General features: G+C 41.9%; 1 protein-coding gene across 2 annotated transcripts in view; it reads right to left on the minus strand.

The window, feature by feature from the left end:
- Positions 1-3,395: 3,395 nt before the first annotated feature.
- RPRD1B (regulation of nuclear pre-mRNA domain containing 1B) overlaps positions 3,396-20,410 on the minus strand; it is a 57,063-nt gene continuing 40,048 nt past the window's right edge. The window contains exon 7 of one of the 2 annotated variants that reach the window (XM_087445285.1): positions 3,396-3,603. In XM_087445285.1, coding sequence (XP_087301411.1) covers positions 3,568-3,603 — 36 coding nt within the window. In that variant the 3' untranslated portion in view covers positions 3,396-3,567. Of the gene's footprint in view, positions 3,604-7,771; positions 10,449-20,410 lie in introns of those variants that run through there. The other variant, XM_004430413.3, reaches the window with a different exon arrangement.

Below are 20,410 nucleotides of genomic sequence, written 5' to 3' on the forward strand. Positions count from 1 at the left end.
AGATCTTTGTCAGCTAATTCTATTAATAATAGCTGTTTAAGGTCTTGTCAGCTAATCCTATCATCTGTGTCATTCTGGATCTACTGACTTATTTTTCTTCTGATTCTGGTCATATTTTCTACTTCTTTGCATGCTTGATGACTTTTTTGTTGGATACCAAACACAGTAAATTTTATGTTGTTGAGTGCTGGGTTTTGTTGTATTTCTTTTTTTTTTTTTTTTTGGAGGAAGAGTGGCCCTGCGCTAACATCTGTTGCCAATCTTTTTTTTTTTTCTTTTTTTTCCCCAAAGCCCCACTACATAGTTGTGTATCATAGTTTGAGTTGTAGCTCTTCTATATGGGACACCACCTCAGCATGGCTTGATGAGTGGTGAGTAAGTCCGTGCCCAGGATCCAAACCGGCAAACCCTGGGCTGCCGAAGCGTAATACGCAAACTTAACCGCTATGCCACTGGGCCGGCTCCTGTTGTATTTCCTTAAACGGTGTTAGACTTTGTTCTGCCAAGCAGTTAAGTCACTTGCAGATCAGTTTGAGGCTTTCTATGAAGCTTTTTTATGGCAGGCTGAGAGCGGCCTTTACTCTAGGGCTACTTTAGCCCCACTACAAAGGCATGACCTTTCTGAGGATTCTATCCAATGCTCTGTGTATTACAAGGTCTCTCTACTCTAGGTAGCAGAAACTTCAACTATTCCAAGACGTATTGGAGCTCTGGGAATTATTAGGCCTACTATTTTCTGTTTGTTCTTTCCCCGGTCTCATGGAGTTTCATCCCACGATGTCCTGATCAGAACTCATCCAAGGGTCCAGGGGACCCTCTGTAGATTTTCTGAGCTCTGTCTCTGTGCAGCAACCTCCTCTCTGTTATTTCTCCCTGCAAATTCTAGCCACTTCAGCCTTCCTGAACTCTGATTTCTGTGGCACAGTGGGCCTCTGGCTCCCCATCTCTGTGCTGCAGATTGGAAGCACCCTCAGTGAGTAAGATGGGGAATCACCCCTCCTTGTTTGTTTCCCTTCTCTTGGGGACTCACAGTTCTGTGCTTCCTGGTATCAAATGTCTGAAAGCATTTGTTTTATATATTTTGTCTGCTTTTCTAGTTGTTTATGGTGGAGGGCAATTCCCAATTCCCATAGCACTTAATCCTTCATGGGTGGAACTCTACCCAATTGTTTTTATTATTGGGTTACACTTGAAACTATCATTTAACTAAGAGATTGTGACTTCACTAAAAGTTGTTAGAGACCTTTAAGAAAATTGCGTTTGGAGTTAGTTCATAAATATTCCTAACTTTTACAATTCTACCAGGAAGCCAGGCTCTGTCAAGATTTTTATGAAATGTTGAGCTGGGAAGAGATCTTCAAGGTTAACCTGATTGATTAAGTCATAACTCATTACTTAAATTCACTTTTATTTATTTATTTATTATTTTATAATTTTATTTATTTATTTATTTTTTCCCCAAAGCCCCAGTAGATCGTTGTATGTCAGTTGCACATCCTTCTAGTTGCTGCATGTGGGACGCGGCCTCAGCATGGCTGGAGAAGCAGTGCTTCGGTGGGCGCCTGGGATCCGAACCCGGGCCGCCAGCAGCGGAGCACGAGCACTTAACTGCTAAGCCATGGGGCTGGCCCTAAATTCACCTTTAAAAGTTCAAGATTTTGACAAGGATGCCAAGACCATTCAAGGGAAAAGAATAATCTCTTCAGCAAACAGTGCTGGGAGAACTGAATATCCACATGCAAGAATAAAGCTGAAATCTTACCTCACACCGTATACAAAAATTAACTCAAAATGGACCAAACATCCAAATATAAGAGCTAAAAGTATAAAATCCTAGAAGAAAACATAAGAGTAAATGTTCAAGACCTTAGATTTGGCAACGTTTACTTACATGTGAGACCAAAAAGATAAGCCACAAAAGAAAAAATAGATAAATTGGAATTCATCAAAATTAAAAACTTATATAGGGGCTGGCCCCGTGGCGTAGCGGTTAAGTGTGCACGCTCTGCTGCTGGCAGCCCGGGTTCAGATCCCGGGCACACACCGACGCACCACTTGTCAGGCCATGCTGTGGCGGCGTCCCATATAAAGTGGAGGAAGATGGGCACAGATGTTATTAGCCCAGGGCCAGTCTTCCTCAGCAAAAAGAGGAGGATTGGTATGGATGTTAGCTCAGGGCTGATCTTCCTCACACACACAAAAATAAATAAATAAAAATAAAAACTTATATACACCAAAGGACATTATAAAGAGAGTGAAAAGACACCTGCAGGATGGGAGAAAATATCTGCAAACCACGTATGTGATGAGGGTCTAGTATTCAGAATACATAACTCTTACAACTCAACAACAAAAGAGAGAACCCAATTCAAAAATGGCCAAAGGACTTGAATAGACATTTCTTCAGGGAAGATACACAAATAGGCAACAAGCACATGAAAACATGCTCAATGTTATTAGTCATTAGGGAAATGCAAATCAAAACCACCGCAAGATATCATTTCATACCCACTAGGATGGCTAGTTTTATGGATTGAATTGTGTCCCCTCCCAAAAAAGATATGTTGAAGTCCCAACCCCCAGTATCTGTGAATGTGACCTTATTTGGAAATAAGATATTTGCAGATTTAATCATGTTAACATGAGGCCATTAAGGTCGGCCTTAACCCAATATGACTGGTGTACTTATAAGAAGAGGAAAAGTTGAGCAAAAAGAGAGAGAAGGAAGACAACTATGTGAAGATGGAGGCAGAGATCCGAGTTACATTGCCACAAGCCAAGGAATGCCTGGGGCTACCAGAAGCTGGAAGAGGCAAGGAAGGATCCTCTCCTAGAGGCTTTGGAGGGAGCATGGCCCTGCAAACACCCTGATTTCAGATTTCTAGCCTCCAGAAGTGTGAGACGAGAAATCTGTTTTAAGTCACCGTTTGTGGTACTTTCTTACAGAGCCCTAGGACACTAACACAGTTATAATTTTAAAAATGGAAAATAGCACGTGCTGGCAAGTGTGGTGGTTAATTTTATGTGTCAACTTGGCAGCATCATGGTGTCCAGATATTTGGTCAAACATTATTCTGGATGTTTCTGTGAAGGTGTTTTTTGGATGACATTAACATTTAAGCTGATGGACTTTTGAGTAAATCAGATTACACTCCATAATGTGGGTGGGCCTCATCCAATCGGTCAAAGGTCTTAAGAAAACAAAGACTGATACCCCCCTTTGAGCAAGAAGGAGTTCTGCCAGCAGACTGCCTTTGGACTTGAACTGCAACTCTTTCCTCGGTCTCCAGCTGTTGGGCTCCCCTGCAGATTTTGGACTTACCAAGACTCCATAATTGTGTGAGCCAATTCCTTAAAATAACTCCCTCTCTCTCTCTCTCTCTCTCTCTCTATATATATATATATACACATACACACAGTTGTGTGTCTCTGGAGAACCCTGACTAGCAGCAAGAATGTGGAGAAACTGGAACTTTTCAATGTATGCACTGATGGTGGAAATGTAAAATCTTGCAGCCACTGTGGAAAATCATTTGGCGGTTCCTCAATTAGTTAAACACAGAGTTACTATATGATCCAGCAATTCCACTCCCCGGCATATACCTGCAAGAATTGAAAACAGGTGTTCAAACAAAAATTTGTAAAAGAATGTTCACAGAAGCACTATTGACAATAGCCAAAATGTGGAAACAGCCCCGAATGTCCATCAACTGAAGAATGAACAAATGTGGCATATCTGTACAACGGAATATTATTCAACTGTAAAAAGGAATAAAATTTTGATAGATGCTACAACATGGATGAACCTTAAAAACAATATGCTGAGTAAAAGAAGCTAGACACAAAGGGTCACATATTGTATGATTCCATTTATATTAAATATCCAGAATAGGCAATTTCATAAAGACAAAAAGCAGATTAGTGGTTGCCAGGGGCTGGGAGTAGGGGGGAATGGGAGTGACTGCTGAATGAGTACGGTGTTTCGTTTTGAGAGGATGAAAATGTTCTGGAACTAGATTGTGGTGATGGTTGCACAACATCATGAATGTGCTAAATGCCACTTTTAAAGATTTTATTTATTTATTTTTTCCCCCCAAAGCCCCAGTAGATAGTTGTGTGTCACAGCTGCACATCCTTCTAGTTGCTGTATGTGGGACGCGGCCTCAGCATGGCCGGAGAAGCGGTGCGTCGGTGCGCGCCCGGGATCCGAACCCGGGCCGCCAGCAGTGGAGCGCGCTCACCTAACCACCAAGCCACGGGGCCGGCCCCTAAATGCCACTTTTAAAGTAGCTAAAATGGTCAATATGTCATGTGTATTTTACCACAATTAAAAAAAAATGTGTTCAAGTAGACACAGAAAGATAATTCAGAAATTCACTAATTATAAACAAATTGAAGTTGTGGAAATGAACCTTTTAAAAATAAAACAGTGAAGCAAGAATTCCAAGTCCTAAAATAAAACGTGTGTGTAACCATTACAATAAACAAGCAGTCTTGTGGAATCACAATCAAAAAGCAACTTCATTTTTGTCTCCTACTATCCCTTGGAATCCAATTTGTGGTGCTTGTGTAGCCCCTAACTCTAGAAGGAAACTCAGGCTGCCACAACTTCTCCAGTCAACTTATTTAATAATAATGATAATAAATCTCGTAGTCACACTTAAGTGCAAAACAGTTCAGAAATGTAAATGTTCAATCCCACGTTATAATCAAAACAGCTTATCATCTGAAGTGGAGGCGTCTCTGGGCCTGCTGCAGGTGGGAAGCCAGCATCAAGGAAGGGAGGCCTCCCTGTTTGTTAAGGCTTCCGACCCTTCCAGGAATAGGGCAGTGGGAGTGAGGAAAGGAAGGCGAAACAAGAGAAAGTCCTTACTTGAGGCCTTGTGGTGACTGGGCGCTGGCTTGGCAAGTTTAACTACTACTTTCTCTCGTGAGCTCCTCTGACACTCCTCAGAGTGGCTCATGCTCTCCCTTCTCCGAGTCATCCCATCTCTGTCCCCCACCACCAGGGATCTCTCAAGGGTGATGACTCCCCTCTGGCTCTTTGCTTTCTGCTCCTTTCTCAGCACTTCAAGTCGGAAGTTCACCTCCTTGAGGAGACCCCTCGCCTCTGGGTCAGGCTCTGAGATGACCCCGTGCCAGGTCTCCTGCATGCAGCCCACATCTGGGCTATGGGAGGCAGGCATGCATCCCTTGCCCTGACAAACTCGAGGAGTGGGGGCTGTACCCAACTCAGCCACCTCCCCCTTGCTCCATCATCAAAGCACCTGGCCAGCCACTGACATCTCATCCTTTAGATTCTTCCAGGCAGGGGTCTGTCTAGTCCACCAGATTGCCACCCTACAGGGGACACATACTGAGCTCCACTGAGGCCCTTTTCCCGAGCCTTGAGATAAAAGGCAGGTGGCATCCACTGCTCTCCCTTGGGAGACTCAAAACACACAAATGGCTCTCTTCAAACAAAGCCCCACCAAAAGTCCTCCTTCAACTCTAACTTCTGACTCTCCTATACCTTCAGTGTGGGTGGGGAGTTTAAGAGGGCTACACATTTTTGACCATCTCCTTGGTAAATATAGGATATGGTACAGGTATGTGGGACCTATTGCTACCTTCCAAAAAACATCTATTTAACCTCTTGTTTTACGTTCATTTAAATACCTACATTCATTACTGAGTATAGTAACAGCTACCATTGAGCCCCGACTTTGTCCCAGACATGGCACTAGGCCTTTTTTACAAACATCTCGTTTAAACTTATTAATAGGTATGTTTGTAACTACTTTATCAGTTTCATAACTAAGTCCTACAGATAATCGGCATTTAAAAATCTACAGAGTGCATTATCATTAAAAGTATTCTCAGTAGGAAGAAATATTATGAAAGCTTAGCCATAAAACTTTAGATCTGGAAAAGACTTCAGAGGTTAGTCAACCTCATTCATTTCCTTTAAGAAGCAGATGAGGCCCCAGAAAGCAGAGGGACTTGCCCAAGGTCATCACAGTGAGAGATCAGAAGATGTGGGTTATCACTTGCCACAGCTGCCTCTTATTTGTAAAATATATTAAATAAATTCTGACTCATACTGCTAATTTTAATATTCACCAAACCAGTGATAGAAATGAATTTTTAATGGAAAAGAACTGTTTCAGAGTCTAAAAAATTGAACAAACTGAGCTTTCAACACTACATAAAGCTGTGTGAACCCAATCTACTGTATAGGAGAATAATGGATTCTTAATTAAATCTGTGCTTCAGAGTGGAAGAACGATTTTTAAACGAAAACTCCACGGCGGTGGCACTGAGAAATGAGTTTAGCCAGATGAAAGATCGTAGGAGAAAGTAAGACAGCAAACCAGGCTGGAAAATAGCTTTAAGAAAAAGATGTCAATAAACCAAAGGCAGGTTGTTTGTGCCCAGACAGTGAAGTGTCTCTTGTGTTCTGATCCTTGCAGACTACCATCTCCAGGGTTTCACGCATGCTTTTGTTTAAATATAAGTTACACAGCACAGTGGTGATGTTATTAACCTATCTAACGAATATTATCGGGAACCTAGGACATGCCATCCAGCGTTCTCAGACTTCAGTCCTGCATTCTTCTCATGCAACACAACTATCCTAAGCTTTTAGGGCTGGCAGGGAGCCTAGAAATAATTTAGTCCAATACCACATTTCAGAGATAAGAAAACTGAGGCCCAGAGAGAGAAGTACCCTGCCCAGGAAGGTCACACAGCGAGTTAATGGCTCTAATCACAAGTTAAGCATTCTGACAGATTCATGAACTCTTGGGTAGTCCCATCTTCAGCTCTGAGGACCTCAGAGTCACATTTTGTAGCCTGAAGTGCTAATTAAACCAGAGGAATTATGGACTTACTATTTATAGTAGGAGTGAAGACATTAACTAGGCCATGAAACCTGGGGACACAGAAGGAGATCTTGTCTCCCGAGATTCACATGTTACATTCAACCTTTATATTTTCAGACAGAACCTGGGTAAATGCATAGTCTCAACTTCCCTAATTCTGGACTTCGAGTTGAGGTGCATTTAGTTGTGAAGGACCACAGCTACTGCAGTGCTTTGCACCCTGAGATAACCGGGTAAGCCCACTTCTGGCAAATGCTGCTCTCACCCAGTGGAAAGGTCAAAACCATCCTTCCAAACATACCACTTACTTCAAAAGGACCTACTTCAAACCATTTTTCTATTATTTTGAGTTTTAACCAGTAATACTCAGTCAATATGCTTTCAGTGAATTTAAAAGTGAAAAGAAGAAAGGAAACCCACAAAAATGTTTGTAAAAGACATACCATTTGGGTTTGTAATTATCTCACCTTTTTCTTTTTACTGTTTAGAGTGGCTTTCACTGTATTGCCAAAATCAAGTATCTTTCAGGAGGCCTAGTGGTGCGAACAAAAGCACTGAAACTTCAAGTTTAATCTGTCAGCGAGCAAGTGGTAAGAGGAAAGAGTCATTGAACTTCCCTCCATCAGTTCCCACTTCTGTACGATGAGGACAAAACTAGGGAGGTATGGGACCTCTCTTGGGTACTGTGTGGATTGGCTAATTAAAGCTAATTAAGCCACTGGAAAGAACCAGAAAATACTATGTAAATGCTGAGTATTTATGGGCCACTAACAGTCACAAAAACTCCTAAGGGACAAGATTCTGTGTAGACAGCACAATCTCTATTGGTGATTACTAACTACCCACTGCTTACAAAGAAAGCACGGGGTGTTCTGTGACAGGGTTGGGAAAAGAAACAGCACACCATGTCGTTCAACAACACCATCTTTATTCAAAAATATATATCTATGAGACATTTCAGAATATACTGCTGCCACCAATGACAGCCTATACTTCTAAATAAAGTCCTAAATTAATATACAAATTTAAGCTTTAAAAATATTCTTTAAGAAAAAAAACAAACAATAAAAACAAAGGAAGATTGAAGACTTGCTGAGGAATATGACCTAAAGGAAAGGTCCTTTGAGGCCTATGGATGCCCTACGTAAAGAAGAAGAAACACAAAACAGAAACCACCCACCCCACCCCACCAGATCACTTCATACATACAGGGAGAGAGGTTCATTTAAATTAAACAAATGAAGTAAGCACACTTAAGAGAGGATGTGGGGAGAATTAAGATTTAAAAAACAAAAGCATTTCATTAAAAAACAAAAAAACAAAACTTCCTCACAGGAAGTCCACTAGTAACAGGTGTTAAGGGGCCAACAAATTCATTTACATAATTGCTACCGTTTCATTTTTTGCTCTTGCTGTAATAATTATGCACCAATTGCTGGTCAAAGACTCAATCAGATAAAACATAGCAGTGTGCAAAATCCATTATGTTATAACATTTTCATATAGCTGATCATATCTACAGTATGTACTATACTCTTTTGGTTGGTTTGTGGCTAGTAAAATTTTGCTTCCTTGGTGAAAGCACAGAGAATGTCTAAAATGGGTCTGTTCAGAAACGAGCTCATATGTAGGACTAATGCAGCACATCATATGGGGTGGGGGCGTATGTGCAGAAACAGCCAAGACTGGAACTTATCTTGCAATTTTAGTCAAGTTACCTACTGCCCTATGGCCTCTGGGAGAAAAACTTTATATATAGACTCATTAATTTAATAATGACAGGGCAACAAGGCAGTATCAACACGCAAACAGCACACAGTCCATATTCAAATCTGAAAAATAGCTTAAATGCTACCAGGTTTTACAGAGAGTTAAACTGAATACCTGCTACGACTTCTCATGTTCTCACCTCATGGCAGGCAGGGGAGCTTCTTGAAGGGAAGCCTGTTATACTTTTTTTTAAAACACAGGTTATGTTTTAAAATGTTTAACACGTAAAATTACAAATAATTGGCTTTTTGGTAATCCTGAAAATAGCAATTCAAAATAATGGAGATTCTGAAGCCCCTTTCACTGAATTCCTTTTTATAGCTCTTGGATTTCAGCCACTGGGCTATAATTCCTATTACACTATTAGGGCAAATTGTTTTCTGCCCTTTCCAATGTCAAAAATAAGCCTGCCAAATTAGAATGATTTACAGTTAGCAGGCCTAACCTTTACTAAAAGCAAGGCAAAAATCCTCTCTAACAACATTATATATAGTCATAATGTCAGCTGGCATGATAATGGAATTAAAACTCAAAATCAATATCCCCAACTTTCCCCCTTCCCCTGCCCGCAGTGAGCGATTCAATAACATCCGAGGCAAAGTACTCCTCCTCCCATGGGCACAAGGACATGTGCAGTGGCGTAAACTGACAGACAGACAAACATGCACAGAGCATCATATTTGCAAGGGAGAGATTCAAGTTTAGTCACCATACTGTGGACATGTGCCCATACAGTGAATTAAATGTTAGTGTGTGCCCTACTCCCCAAAAGAAAGGGTCAAAGCAACACCCATGCAGAGCCTGGACTCTCAGGGGGCCTTGAGCTTTTGGGGCCCACCAGTGCCATTTCTAACAACCGCCTTCACAACCAACTGGGGTCAAAAGATCATGTTTTTAGGAACATGCTCTATGACAGTGGGTGGGACCCTTGATAAGTGCAGCCTGGGAAGGTTGTTCGTAGGACCCTGAAGCAAGTAACTTATTTTTAACTCATGCTTGTGATCCCTGTTACTGTCTCTGAACTGTGACTTTATGTCCCAGATCAGCTTTGGATCTTATTGCTAGATTCTCTAGTCTGCTTACAAACAAACGCACCTAACCTTTGACTATACACCGCTAGAGTAATGGTAAGGGAGGATCAGAGATTTGGCAAACTCTTTACGGCAAAGCTGCTCGACAGTCGTGCCTCCAACCTTGGGGGTGGATGACAGCCAGGAAAGCCAGCAACTCCAGAGCGAGTCCCTTAGTGGATGTCTGTACTAAACTCGAACAAGCCTAGCTCAGAAAAGAGAAGCTGCTTTCATGACAAAATGCTGACGTGAAGGACAAGATTCTTCTGAAAGCTTCTAGAAGTACACATGATTTTCATAATCTTTTGGGCGTAGAGAGGTAAAAATGGAAAACCAACAGGGGCATGAAAACAAAAAGGAGGAGAGTCTGTATTCTTTCCAAATGTGAATCTAAACCGGATTCCACTTGCCACTGTTCTGAATTGTGCTCACCAGGAGAGGCCGGAGAGGAGAATCAGAGTCTGTGGTTCTTTCTTGAGGCTGGGGGGCCGGATGGAGAAAGGGATAGAACCAGAGGCTACAAGGTTACTTCCAACCACAAACTGCCCTCTTCTTTCTGCTGGTACAGATGGGAATCTGGGGCATGACACCTGCCCTAGTCAGTTGAGAACAGGTCACCAGCAGAGGGCAGGGGGGCCAAGCCCCCTGTGACGTTGGGCAGCAATGAGAGGTCCGGCAAGCTCTGAATATGGGACTTCAGTTCCTTGCGGACCTGGGTTACCCGAGCAAGCTTCTGTTTATATTCCTAAGGAGACAAAGAGAAGACAATGGAGTCAAGTCCGCGTGCGCATGGTCAGGTGGAAGGGGCCCATACAGACACTCTTACCCTCTTGCTCTACTCTCTCCCCACCAGATCACCCCTCTCCCATTCAGCTAAACTACAATGCTAGGGTTTTCAAATTCTCAAAAGGTAAAAAAGGAAAGCAGAGTTCAATACTGGCCACAGTGAATTAAATGCTATTTAACTTAGCACTTGAGATTTGGAAGTAAAAACAAGTGACATTTTGTATTTGCATTATTTTTTAATTGGTTCTCATTTATTTAAAAATGTCTTACAAAAATAAAATACAGATGTCTAGGCTTTACAATTATTTTGAGGGGTCCACCTAGACATGGCTAGAAAAATCACTATAAAGCTATACTTTCTGCACTATACTTAGAGATTAACCGAGATATATCATTCTTGCAGACAAGTACTACAGAAGCTCAAAATACCCCACTGCCACTACCTGTGTCCAGGACTTCCTCATTCCATACCCAAGTAACTGCAGCAAGTCCCTGATGAGGCCTTCTAGTAATCTCCCCTAAACATGCCAGACGTATCTTCCAAAAGCCCAGCTTTCCTCAGGTCACTCCTTTGAGAAAGTGAAGCATGGCACCACACTATCTCCATGATTGCTCGGAGCTCAAGGTTCTTGAATTAGCTCCTGCCCAAACGTATTTCTCAAAACTTTGCAACCCCCAAGCACAGGTCACTGCCTGCATGGGCCATTGCCCTCATGCCTGGAGGGATCTATTTCTTCTCCTGGTCCCAGCACAGGCCTGCCTCTACTCCTCTGCCCACCTGCTGAGTCCCACTTCTCTGGGAAATCTTTCCTCCTTATCTGGGAGACTGGTCCCCATATCCACCGCTCTGGAGCCCTCCTGTGCACTGAGCGTGCATCTGAGAGCCCTAGGCTGCTCTCAGGTGCTCTCTCTGCACGTTAGATTTCTATGTTCTTCTAAAATATGACTCCCCCTGATGACTGGAACCGGCTATAGTTGTTTCCTTCCTCAGCTCCCAGCAAAATGTCCTCTTGGTAAATATGTATGGAATAACGACCCTGGGCCATGTGAGGTCTGGGGTTCATGGCTCTCTTGAGGCTTTTTTTTCTCTAGCTGTGTCACCTCACTCAGTATTTCTGCAAGACAAGAAGTTTCCTGACGCTGGGCCCTTGCCGACTAAAGCCTCTCCTGAAGGAATCTAACAGAAAACACAGGGCTGAGACTCAAAGACCTGGGTTTAGTTCTGGCTCTGATGCTAACTTGCTGTGTGAACGTGCACACACACCTCTCTTCCTTCACCCTCACTTTCCTTATCTGAAAATGAAGGAACTGGACCACCCATAAGATTTTTCTTCAAGTTCTATATTCCTTCATGCCAGACACCTTATGCCCAACTGGAGAGGCAGAGGGTTTGAGGACATAAGCTTAAGCACTCCTGGGAGGAGTGATAAGACAGGAAATAGGTTAGATGAAAACACTTAGTTCAAGTTGTAAAGACAAAGTCCAAGCAAGGAGTGGGAGAAGGGAATCGGGGATATGGGCAGGGAGCCTCTGCCCCCACATTACTGCAGGCAGCCAGCCTTTCACCTGAAATGAGCGTTGCTCACACAGGCCATCAAATGAAGAGACCGGGAGGGAAGGAAGTTCCCCTGGCATCCTATTTCTTTCCTCTGTAGACTTTACACAACTAAAACATGACTTATGTAAATTATTAATAATGACTCTCTCATCAAACTAGTAAGCTTCAGGAGGCCAGGACCATCTGTTTCATCCAGCATCCACCATGCCTACCAGTGCCCTGGAAACAGACGTCCAACACAGTTGCCCAATGAATTAACAATATATAAAACATAACGTTATGGGGGCCGGCCTAGTGGCCTAACGGTTAAGTTTGGCACACTCCACTTAGGTGGCCAGGGTTCTGTTCCCAGGCACAGACCTACACCACTCTTCGGTGGCCATGCTGTGGCAGCAACTCACATACAAAATAGAGAAAGAGTGGCATAGATGTTAGCTCAGGGCGAATCTTCTTCTGCAAAAAAACTCCCCAAAACACAACATAATGTTATGTGTAAGTACACCACATTAAGTCATCATTACCTTTCATTCTTGAAACTGAAAACTAATCTCAAATCTGAGGATCTAAAATGTCAAAGTTCTCTGCCTTTCTCTCTACAAACGTTTTTCTTCTTTGGTTTTATATACTTCAAGGGAAATTAATAGAGAAGACCAATTCTCTATTATTGGACATGGATTCATTTAACTAACTTCTCCTAAATTCCAGGGACAAAAAGTAAAATAGTTACTGAACAGTTACCCCTTGCTCCCTGCCCAAATCCTCTGACCAAAGCCAACAAACAAAAGCCACCTCGACTCGGATCCATCCACTCTTGGCAGCCACAGAGCACTTCAGTTGAAGGAATTCCTCAGAACAGTTTGAAAATCACTGAGTCTCTCATGAGGCAAACTGGGATCAGAATCCAAGGCTCACTCTTGGGTGACCCTCAGACTAACTTAGCAAGTCCATCCAAGGTTAAAAGGGAAGGTGGCTGATCTGATTAGACACCATCTTGAGTTCAAATAACTCTTTCCCAGGTAATCATTAAAGAGAAAAAACAGATCTCATCTGTTCTTGATGGGGTATCCCATCATGCTGAGGCTACTATTACATTCTAAACATCACCAAAGAAACTTCTCTTTAATAAAAGGAAACATGTTCCACATTAAAGTCCTCCCTTCAGGCCACTCTGAAAGCTGATGGATGCTGCCGACACCTCCTCATGCCACTGAGTTACTCTTTCTATAGGATTTCTATTTTAAGAGCAGATGCCTGAGCCTAAGAGGAGGGCATCACTAGAGAAAGGATGAGAGTGGGACTGTCACTGAAAAGGATTAAAAAACATATAGGCTGCAAGATATAGGGTTAATATACAAAAGTCAACTGCTTTGTTATATACCAGCAATGAACAAGTGGAATCCAAAATTAAAACAAAGTAACTATTTACATTAGCACCCAAAACAATGAAATACTTACATATAAATCTAACAAAATATATACAAGATCTATATGAGGAAAACCACAAAACTCTGATAAACAAACAAATAAGAGCTAAAGAAATATTTAGATTTTCCATGTTCATGGATAGGAAGACTCAATATTGTTAAGTTTTTCCCAACTTGATCTACAGATCCAATGCAATCCCAATCAAAATCACAGCAAGTTATTTTGTGGATATAGACAAACTGACTCTAAAGTTTATATGAAGAGGCAAAAGACTGAGAATAGCCAGCACAATATTGAAGGAGAAGAACAAAGTCAGACACTACCTGACTCCAAGGCTTACTACAAAGCTACAGTAATCAAGATGGTGTGGTACTGGCAAAAGAATAGAAAAGTAGATCAATGCAACAACAGCGTCCATAAATAGACCTACATAAACATAGTCAATTGATCTTTGACAAAAGAGCAAAGGCAATACAATGGAGAAAAGACAGTATTTTCAATAAATGGTATGGGAACAACGGGATATCCACATGCCAAAAAACAAATCTAGACAAAGACTTTACACCCTTTACAAAAAAATTAACTCAAAATTAATCACAGACCTAAAGACAAAACTATAAAACTCCTAGAAGATAACATAGGAGAAAATCTAGATGATCTTTGGTTTAGTGATGACTTTTTAGATACAACACCAAAGGCATGATCCATGAAAGAACTGATAAGCTGAACTTCATTCAAATTAAAAATTTCTGGTCTATGAAACACACTGTCAAGAGAATGAAAAGACAAGCCACAGACTGAGAGAAAATGTTTGCAAAAGACATCATGTGTCATCAGGGAAATGCAAATTAAAACAATTAGATACCACCACACATTTATCTGAATGGCCAAAACCTAGCATACTGACAACACCAAATGCTAATGACGATGTGGAACAATAGGAACTCTCATTCACTGCTGGTGGGAATGCAAAATGGTACAGCCACTTTGGAAGATAGTTTGGCAGTTTCTTACAAAACTAAATATACTCTTACCATACGATCCAGCAACTATGCTTGCTGGTATTTACCCAAATGAGTAGAAAACTTAAGTCCACACAAACATCTGCATATGCATGTTTATAGTGGCTTTATTCATAATTGCCAAAACTTGGAAGTAACCAAGACGTCCTTCAGTAGGTGAATGGATAAACTGTGGTACATCCAAAACCAGAGTATTATTCAGCACTAAAAAGCAATGAGCAATCAAGCCATGAAAAGACACGGAGGAGCCTTAAATGCATATTACTAAGTGAAAGACGCCAATCGGAAAAAGCTAAATTCTGTATGAGTCCAACTATACGACATGCTGGAAAAGGTAAAACTATGGAGACAGGGATAGGAGGGAGGATGAACAGGTGAGCACAGAGGATTTTTAGGGTAGTGAAAAATACTATATTGATGGATACGTGACATTACACATTTTTTCAAACCCACAGAATGTACAACACCAAGAGTGAACCCTAATGTAAACTATGTGATTATGATGTATCAATGTAGGTTCATGAACGGTAACAAATGTACCACTCTGGTGGGGGATGCTGATAATGGGGAAAGACTAAGCATGTACCAGGGCAGGCTAGAGTATATCGGAAATCTCTGTACCTTCCTCTCAATTTTGCTATGAACCTAAAACTGCTCTAAAAAAATAGCCTTTAAAAAAATGACCCTATGAGGGTAGAGTGTAGTAGTTAAGTTTGTGTGCTCCACTTCGGCGGCCTGGGGTTCGCAGGTTTGGATCCCAGGTACAGACCTATGCATGCTCATCAAGCCACGCTGTGGCAGTGTCACATATACAAGATACAGGAAGATGCGCACAGATGTTAGCTCAGGGCTAATCTTCCTCAGCAAAAAGAGGAAGATTGGCAATGGATATTAGCACAGGGCCAATCTCCCTCACCAAAAAAATTAAAAAGATCTATGAGCCAAGAGGTTTAAATACATCAGCAAGGGTGACTAGGTATATACTCTGAATACTCAAATACAGGTAAAGATTGCCTTTAAAACTGTTAAAACATACACCTAATTAACTGGGACAGTTGAATGACCTAGCTTAATGCCTTGAGGAGAGACGAGCAGGTCAGAATTCACAGCAATCTCTGATTAGGTAAAACTGAAGCTAAAGTCATTTTATAGTCCCCTAAATAGATCCAGTAGTAACTGACTCTGACCTCCCACCCTTCCTTTTTTTAAAAAAATAGATTCAGCCTTTCCAAATGAAGTCCTCTATAAATGCTGCCATGGACCAAAAAAATTAAGAGTGAATCCAAACAAAACTAGCCCCCAAATACAACTCTAGGCTTCAGTTGTCTCCTGGTTCTCTCCTTCTTATGCTCCCTAGTCTGGTCATGGCCTCCCTCACACTAGCTGTCTTTCCAGTTATTATCTTTGGTTCTGGACAAGAAAAGGAGACAGATCTCAGGAAAATCCAAGAATCTTTTTTCTCAACCTACCAGCCTGTCTTCTGCCAAAGCGTTGTCTACAAGCTCTGTTGCTACAAGGTTTCAAATCGTGTTCTCAGCAACTCCTGCTCTCAGAAGAAATCCAGACTTCTTTTCACCATACTACTAAGACCAACTTCAATGTGATGAGACCCATTCAAATTCTTTTATTTAAGTGTGCTCTTTAATACACCAAGTACCACTCATGTAGAGAAACGATGTGGCAAGGTGGTCACATGCTCTATGTTTAAAATACTTTGCACTTGTAACAGAGGACTAAGCCTTAAACCTAACATGCTACCCTGTCTGGTACAGGGATTGGCGAGATCAGGACCTGCACAATTTATAACAGCAAGACGACACCACTGCAGCGATCCTGCTCATCAGTCTTCTCTCTCTACCTGCTGATTCATCCCAACCACAGCTCGCATGGCTTTTTGCACTCTCGTCTTCAGACATTTGCCTTTCCTCCACTACCAATCTTAAGCAAGAGAAGACAAGGCAAACTGAAGCAGTCCTGCTGCTTTTCCTTTCCTGCTCATGCATCATTTATACTGGGGTGGCGGCAGAGGTGAGGGGTTGAGCTGAATCCTCCATTTGGCTACATGCACCTACTGCAGCAAATCCTACCTCATCCCAGAGAGGCCGTGGAGAGCCATGAAACAGGTAAGCAGACATGCCGTGGCTACTCTCTGTTTCAGGATCCTCGAGGAGAGAGGTGGAAGGAAAAGTGGGCACCTGAGATAAAACTGCCTGGGTTTATTTGACTGCCAGGAAATGTTTAAAATGTAGAGGGTAAAGCCCAATGTGTAGTTCTGAGATAATGCCTAGGATTTATGCTCCTGGCAAAGCTTTGGAATCTCGCCTCACTGACTCTCCAAACTTGCAGGAGAAAATGTGTCCAACGTCCCCCTGCTTTCTGTGGATCCAGCTGAGTGTGAAGACAGACCATCATGGAGCACCAAGACAACTGGTTGAAGGGAGCAAAGCTTGCACATTCTTTGCCTTTTTTGGTTACAGCTGGTAAGCCAGACCTGACGTGCTGCAGATGAGCTCTGGGATAAGAGGGTTAGAAATGACAGGGGCTGACATTGCAACGACTTTTCTACAGGAATTTCATTTTCAAAACAAACAAAATTATAAGCGCTTCCTCTAGCAACTGAAGTAAGAAATGCTGATCAAAATGTAAACATTGTCAAACCTATTTTTTTCTTGCTAGGAAGTATTTACATAAGAAAAATGGTTAGAAATAACACCATAGGCAGGCGCTTGACTTGATGAGACAAGATTTCTAGGATCAAGACTCATATCTTCCTTTATCTGGCCCTGTTGTGCTATAGGACATATGGTATATAAAAATCACCCACTGCTTGGCTACTCCCAACTAAGAGTCATAAAGGCTATTACGCATGAAGCAGTTTACGAAGGGCCCAGTTTTAAGGGTGACCTGCCATACTGAATTTAAGTCAAAGAACTGCTTTATTGCATGAATGAAGGTTGAGAGAGCCAAGCAGAAAAGGGAAGCTGACCCTCACCCTAATATTATTTAACACTCAGCCTACTCACCCCCCTCATCCAGCAAGGAGGCTTACCTCTCGCCACTAAGGCTCACAAGATCTACACTTAGAACCACAGCCTCTACTTAAACCACTATCAATTAATAATTTCTCTCTCTCTCATTTGCTTTTTAAGGAAAATAAAATATATAAATCTTTGGACTGAAAATAAGAATGCTGCTTTTAATGTTTCTTCAAGGATCTATGTGGGAACAAAAACCCATCACTGACCTGTACCTCTCACCCAGCCAGCTCCATGCTCCCATATGACTCAGTGGCAGCTGCGACATTTCAAAATGATACATTCTGGGCTGTCACAGCAGGGCTGGAGCTGCTGAGTAAGACATTAGGGAAGATACAAGGAAAAGAGGAAGTTGTGGCTCCCATCCCAGTGCTCAGGGCCTCTCAGCTCCATTACCAAAACCAGTAATAAAGGTACACACCAAGTATTTCCCAGAAGGGAAAACGACAAAAATGGCTCCAATTTGAGGAATATTCTCAGAGCAATCCAACCATCCACTGGAGGAGTCAAATGGGAACGGGCTTCTTAAACTTGAAATCGTACCACAAAGTGTTTTCAGGGTACTTCTTTCTCCCCAGAGGACCCTCTACACAAAAGGTTTAAGGGAGCTTCTACTGCCACAACACAAACCCTCTTTTGACAGGGATCTGCCGAAGGGAAGAAGAATAAAATTAGTGTCTGCGTGTAACTAAACTAATAAAAATGAAACTAACAAAAATAAAACCAATTTTAGGACCAGGCAAATGTGCAAACCTTAATGTAATCATAAAGCTAAATATTTAAAATTTAACAGATCTCCATAAAATGCTTTAAAAGGATACTTATTAAAAATAGACCTGGGTCCCTCAAAAATGCTTACATTTATGCAATGGGTCCCTCATTATATAAAACCAGGTAAAACCAAAATACTAAAGTACAAGAAGAACTATTTACTATTTATAATTTTTTTTTAAGTTAACCATCAAAAATGTAAGCTTTATGCAAGTAACAGAACCCCTACAAACTGGCTTCCTTAACAACCATTTTAATGGAAAACCAGGTTATTGCCCCTGTGCAGACAAACATCAAAGGTATAGAAGTTTCAACTGTTTCTCCTTTTGAGCCAAATACTGGTAAAGTCAAGCATTTCAGGGAGGCAGTTGAGAAGCAAAGGGTACAAAGGAAAAGAACAGTTTTCACACCAAATAATTTTAAGCAATGTTTATTACAATTTTAAGTGCTAGAGGGTCTGCCTAGGGCATGGCACTCTGTAGGTTACCGCACTACATTTAGATACAGTTCTCTCTACAAGCAATAAAAAGACTTCAATTTGTTTCCATTAGCAAACAAAAACGGAGGGAAATAACGTTTCCTAGCTCCTCCAAAAGACTGAGGGTACACCATCTCCCTCCCAGGGGAGGGAGGTCACTGTGGTAGAACAGAAAAAACTCTGAGTCACAAAATGCAAGTTCAAATCCTACCCTACCACTTGCGTGCAATGTGACATATGACTTCACCTCGATGAGCTTAGTGTCCTTACATATAAGACAAAAATGGAAATAATGCCTATACTGTGGGATAGTTACAAGATTTGAACGAGACCAGGCACTTGGCTCAACTGTTCAAAGTAAATTAGCAGATCTAAGGGGGAAAAGAACAATCACCCTTTCCATGTTCTATTATTTTATGAGCAATATTTAATCTTTCTGATTTATATCTTAAGAAAAGACATGCAGAATTGAAGACAATTATTAATGGGATACAAAATCCTTCCTTCCACAAACCATTTGAGTATGTCCTGAAAATTTAGCACATTTACTAGAAGCTGCCTTATGAAAATAAAAGGGCCCTTGACCTCCAAGACTGGGGGAAAAAGTCACAGAATTTTATAACTAGGTGGCACGACAGTCTTATTCCATCAACCTCAAGGCTAAGAGAGAGGAAGGAATTTGTCTAAAGAGTAAAGCCTACATCTCATGGGAACATCTTCAACCTGGAAAGAGTCCACATCAAAGACATGCTCTGACCTAGCCTAGGGGTGAAGCGAGCTGCAACCGGACATGCCACCTGAGATCAGTTTGCCGCGTCAAGCATCAGGATAAGGCTGGGAATGAAAGAGTGACAATACAGATAGGATTTTATGGTCAGGGAAATAACCAAATAATCCATAAAAAGAATGACAAACTAGGTGATGCTCTGAAGGAAAAAGAGACCTATGACAGTATATATGGAGGGAGGAGGGGAGAGACCTGGCTTTATGGGGTGGGGGGTTCTCAGGGAAATACTGCTTGACTTGGGATATAAACAATGAATGGTAATCACCTAGGTAAGGGTAACTGGTGGGAAGTAAAGCGGGGAGAGTGTTCTAGGCAGAGGGAACGGCACATGTAAAGCCAGAGACAAAAGAAGGCCAGCACGGACGAAATGCAATGGAACACGGCAAGAGATATGGCTGATGAGGTCAGCAGGAGCCAAGTCATGGGGTGGAGGGTGGGGGGAACACGCAAGGATTTGGGCCTGTATTGTAGGAGCAATGAGAAGCCATTTAAGTGCTTAAGAAGGAGAATGACATGCTCATAGCTGCATTTTGGAAACACCACAGGGCTGCCATATGAAGAACGGATTACAGGACAGAAGAACAAATGCAGATGGATCAGTAACGAAGCGACTGCAGGGGACCAGGTGAGAGACGATGACAGTCTGAACTGAGGTGGTGAAGTGGAGACAGAGACAAAGAGAAGGGGGACAGATTGAAAAAAAATTGAAGAGATAAAAATCACAATGGCTTGGCGACTACTCCAATGTGGACGACAGGCAATGGAAGGTCGTCTGGCAGAGGTGCAGCAGAGAAGCTGAGGGAGAGACTGGGACAAGAGGCGGCTGAATTCACCAATTTGGGAGG

This window comes from Ceratotherium simum, chromosome 21 (genome assembly GCF_057802395.1).
Source record: "Ceratotherium simum simum isolate JZ-2026a chromosome 21, ASM5780239v1, whole genome shotgun sequence".
Classification (NCBI taxonomy): Eukaryota; Metazoa; Chordata; class Mammalia; order Perissodactyla; family Rhinocerotidae; genus Ceratotherium; species Ceratotherium simum.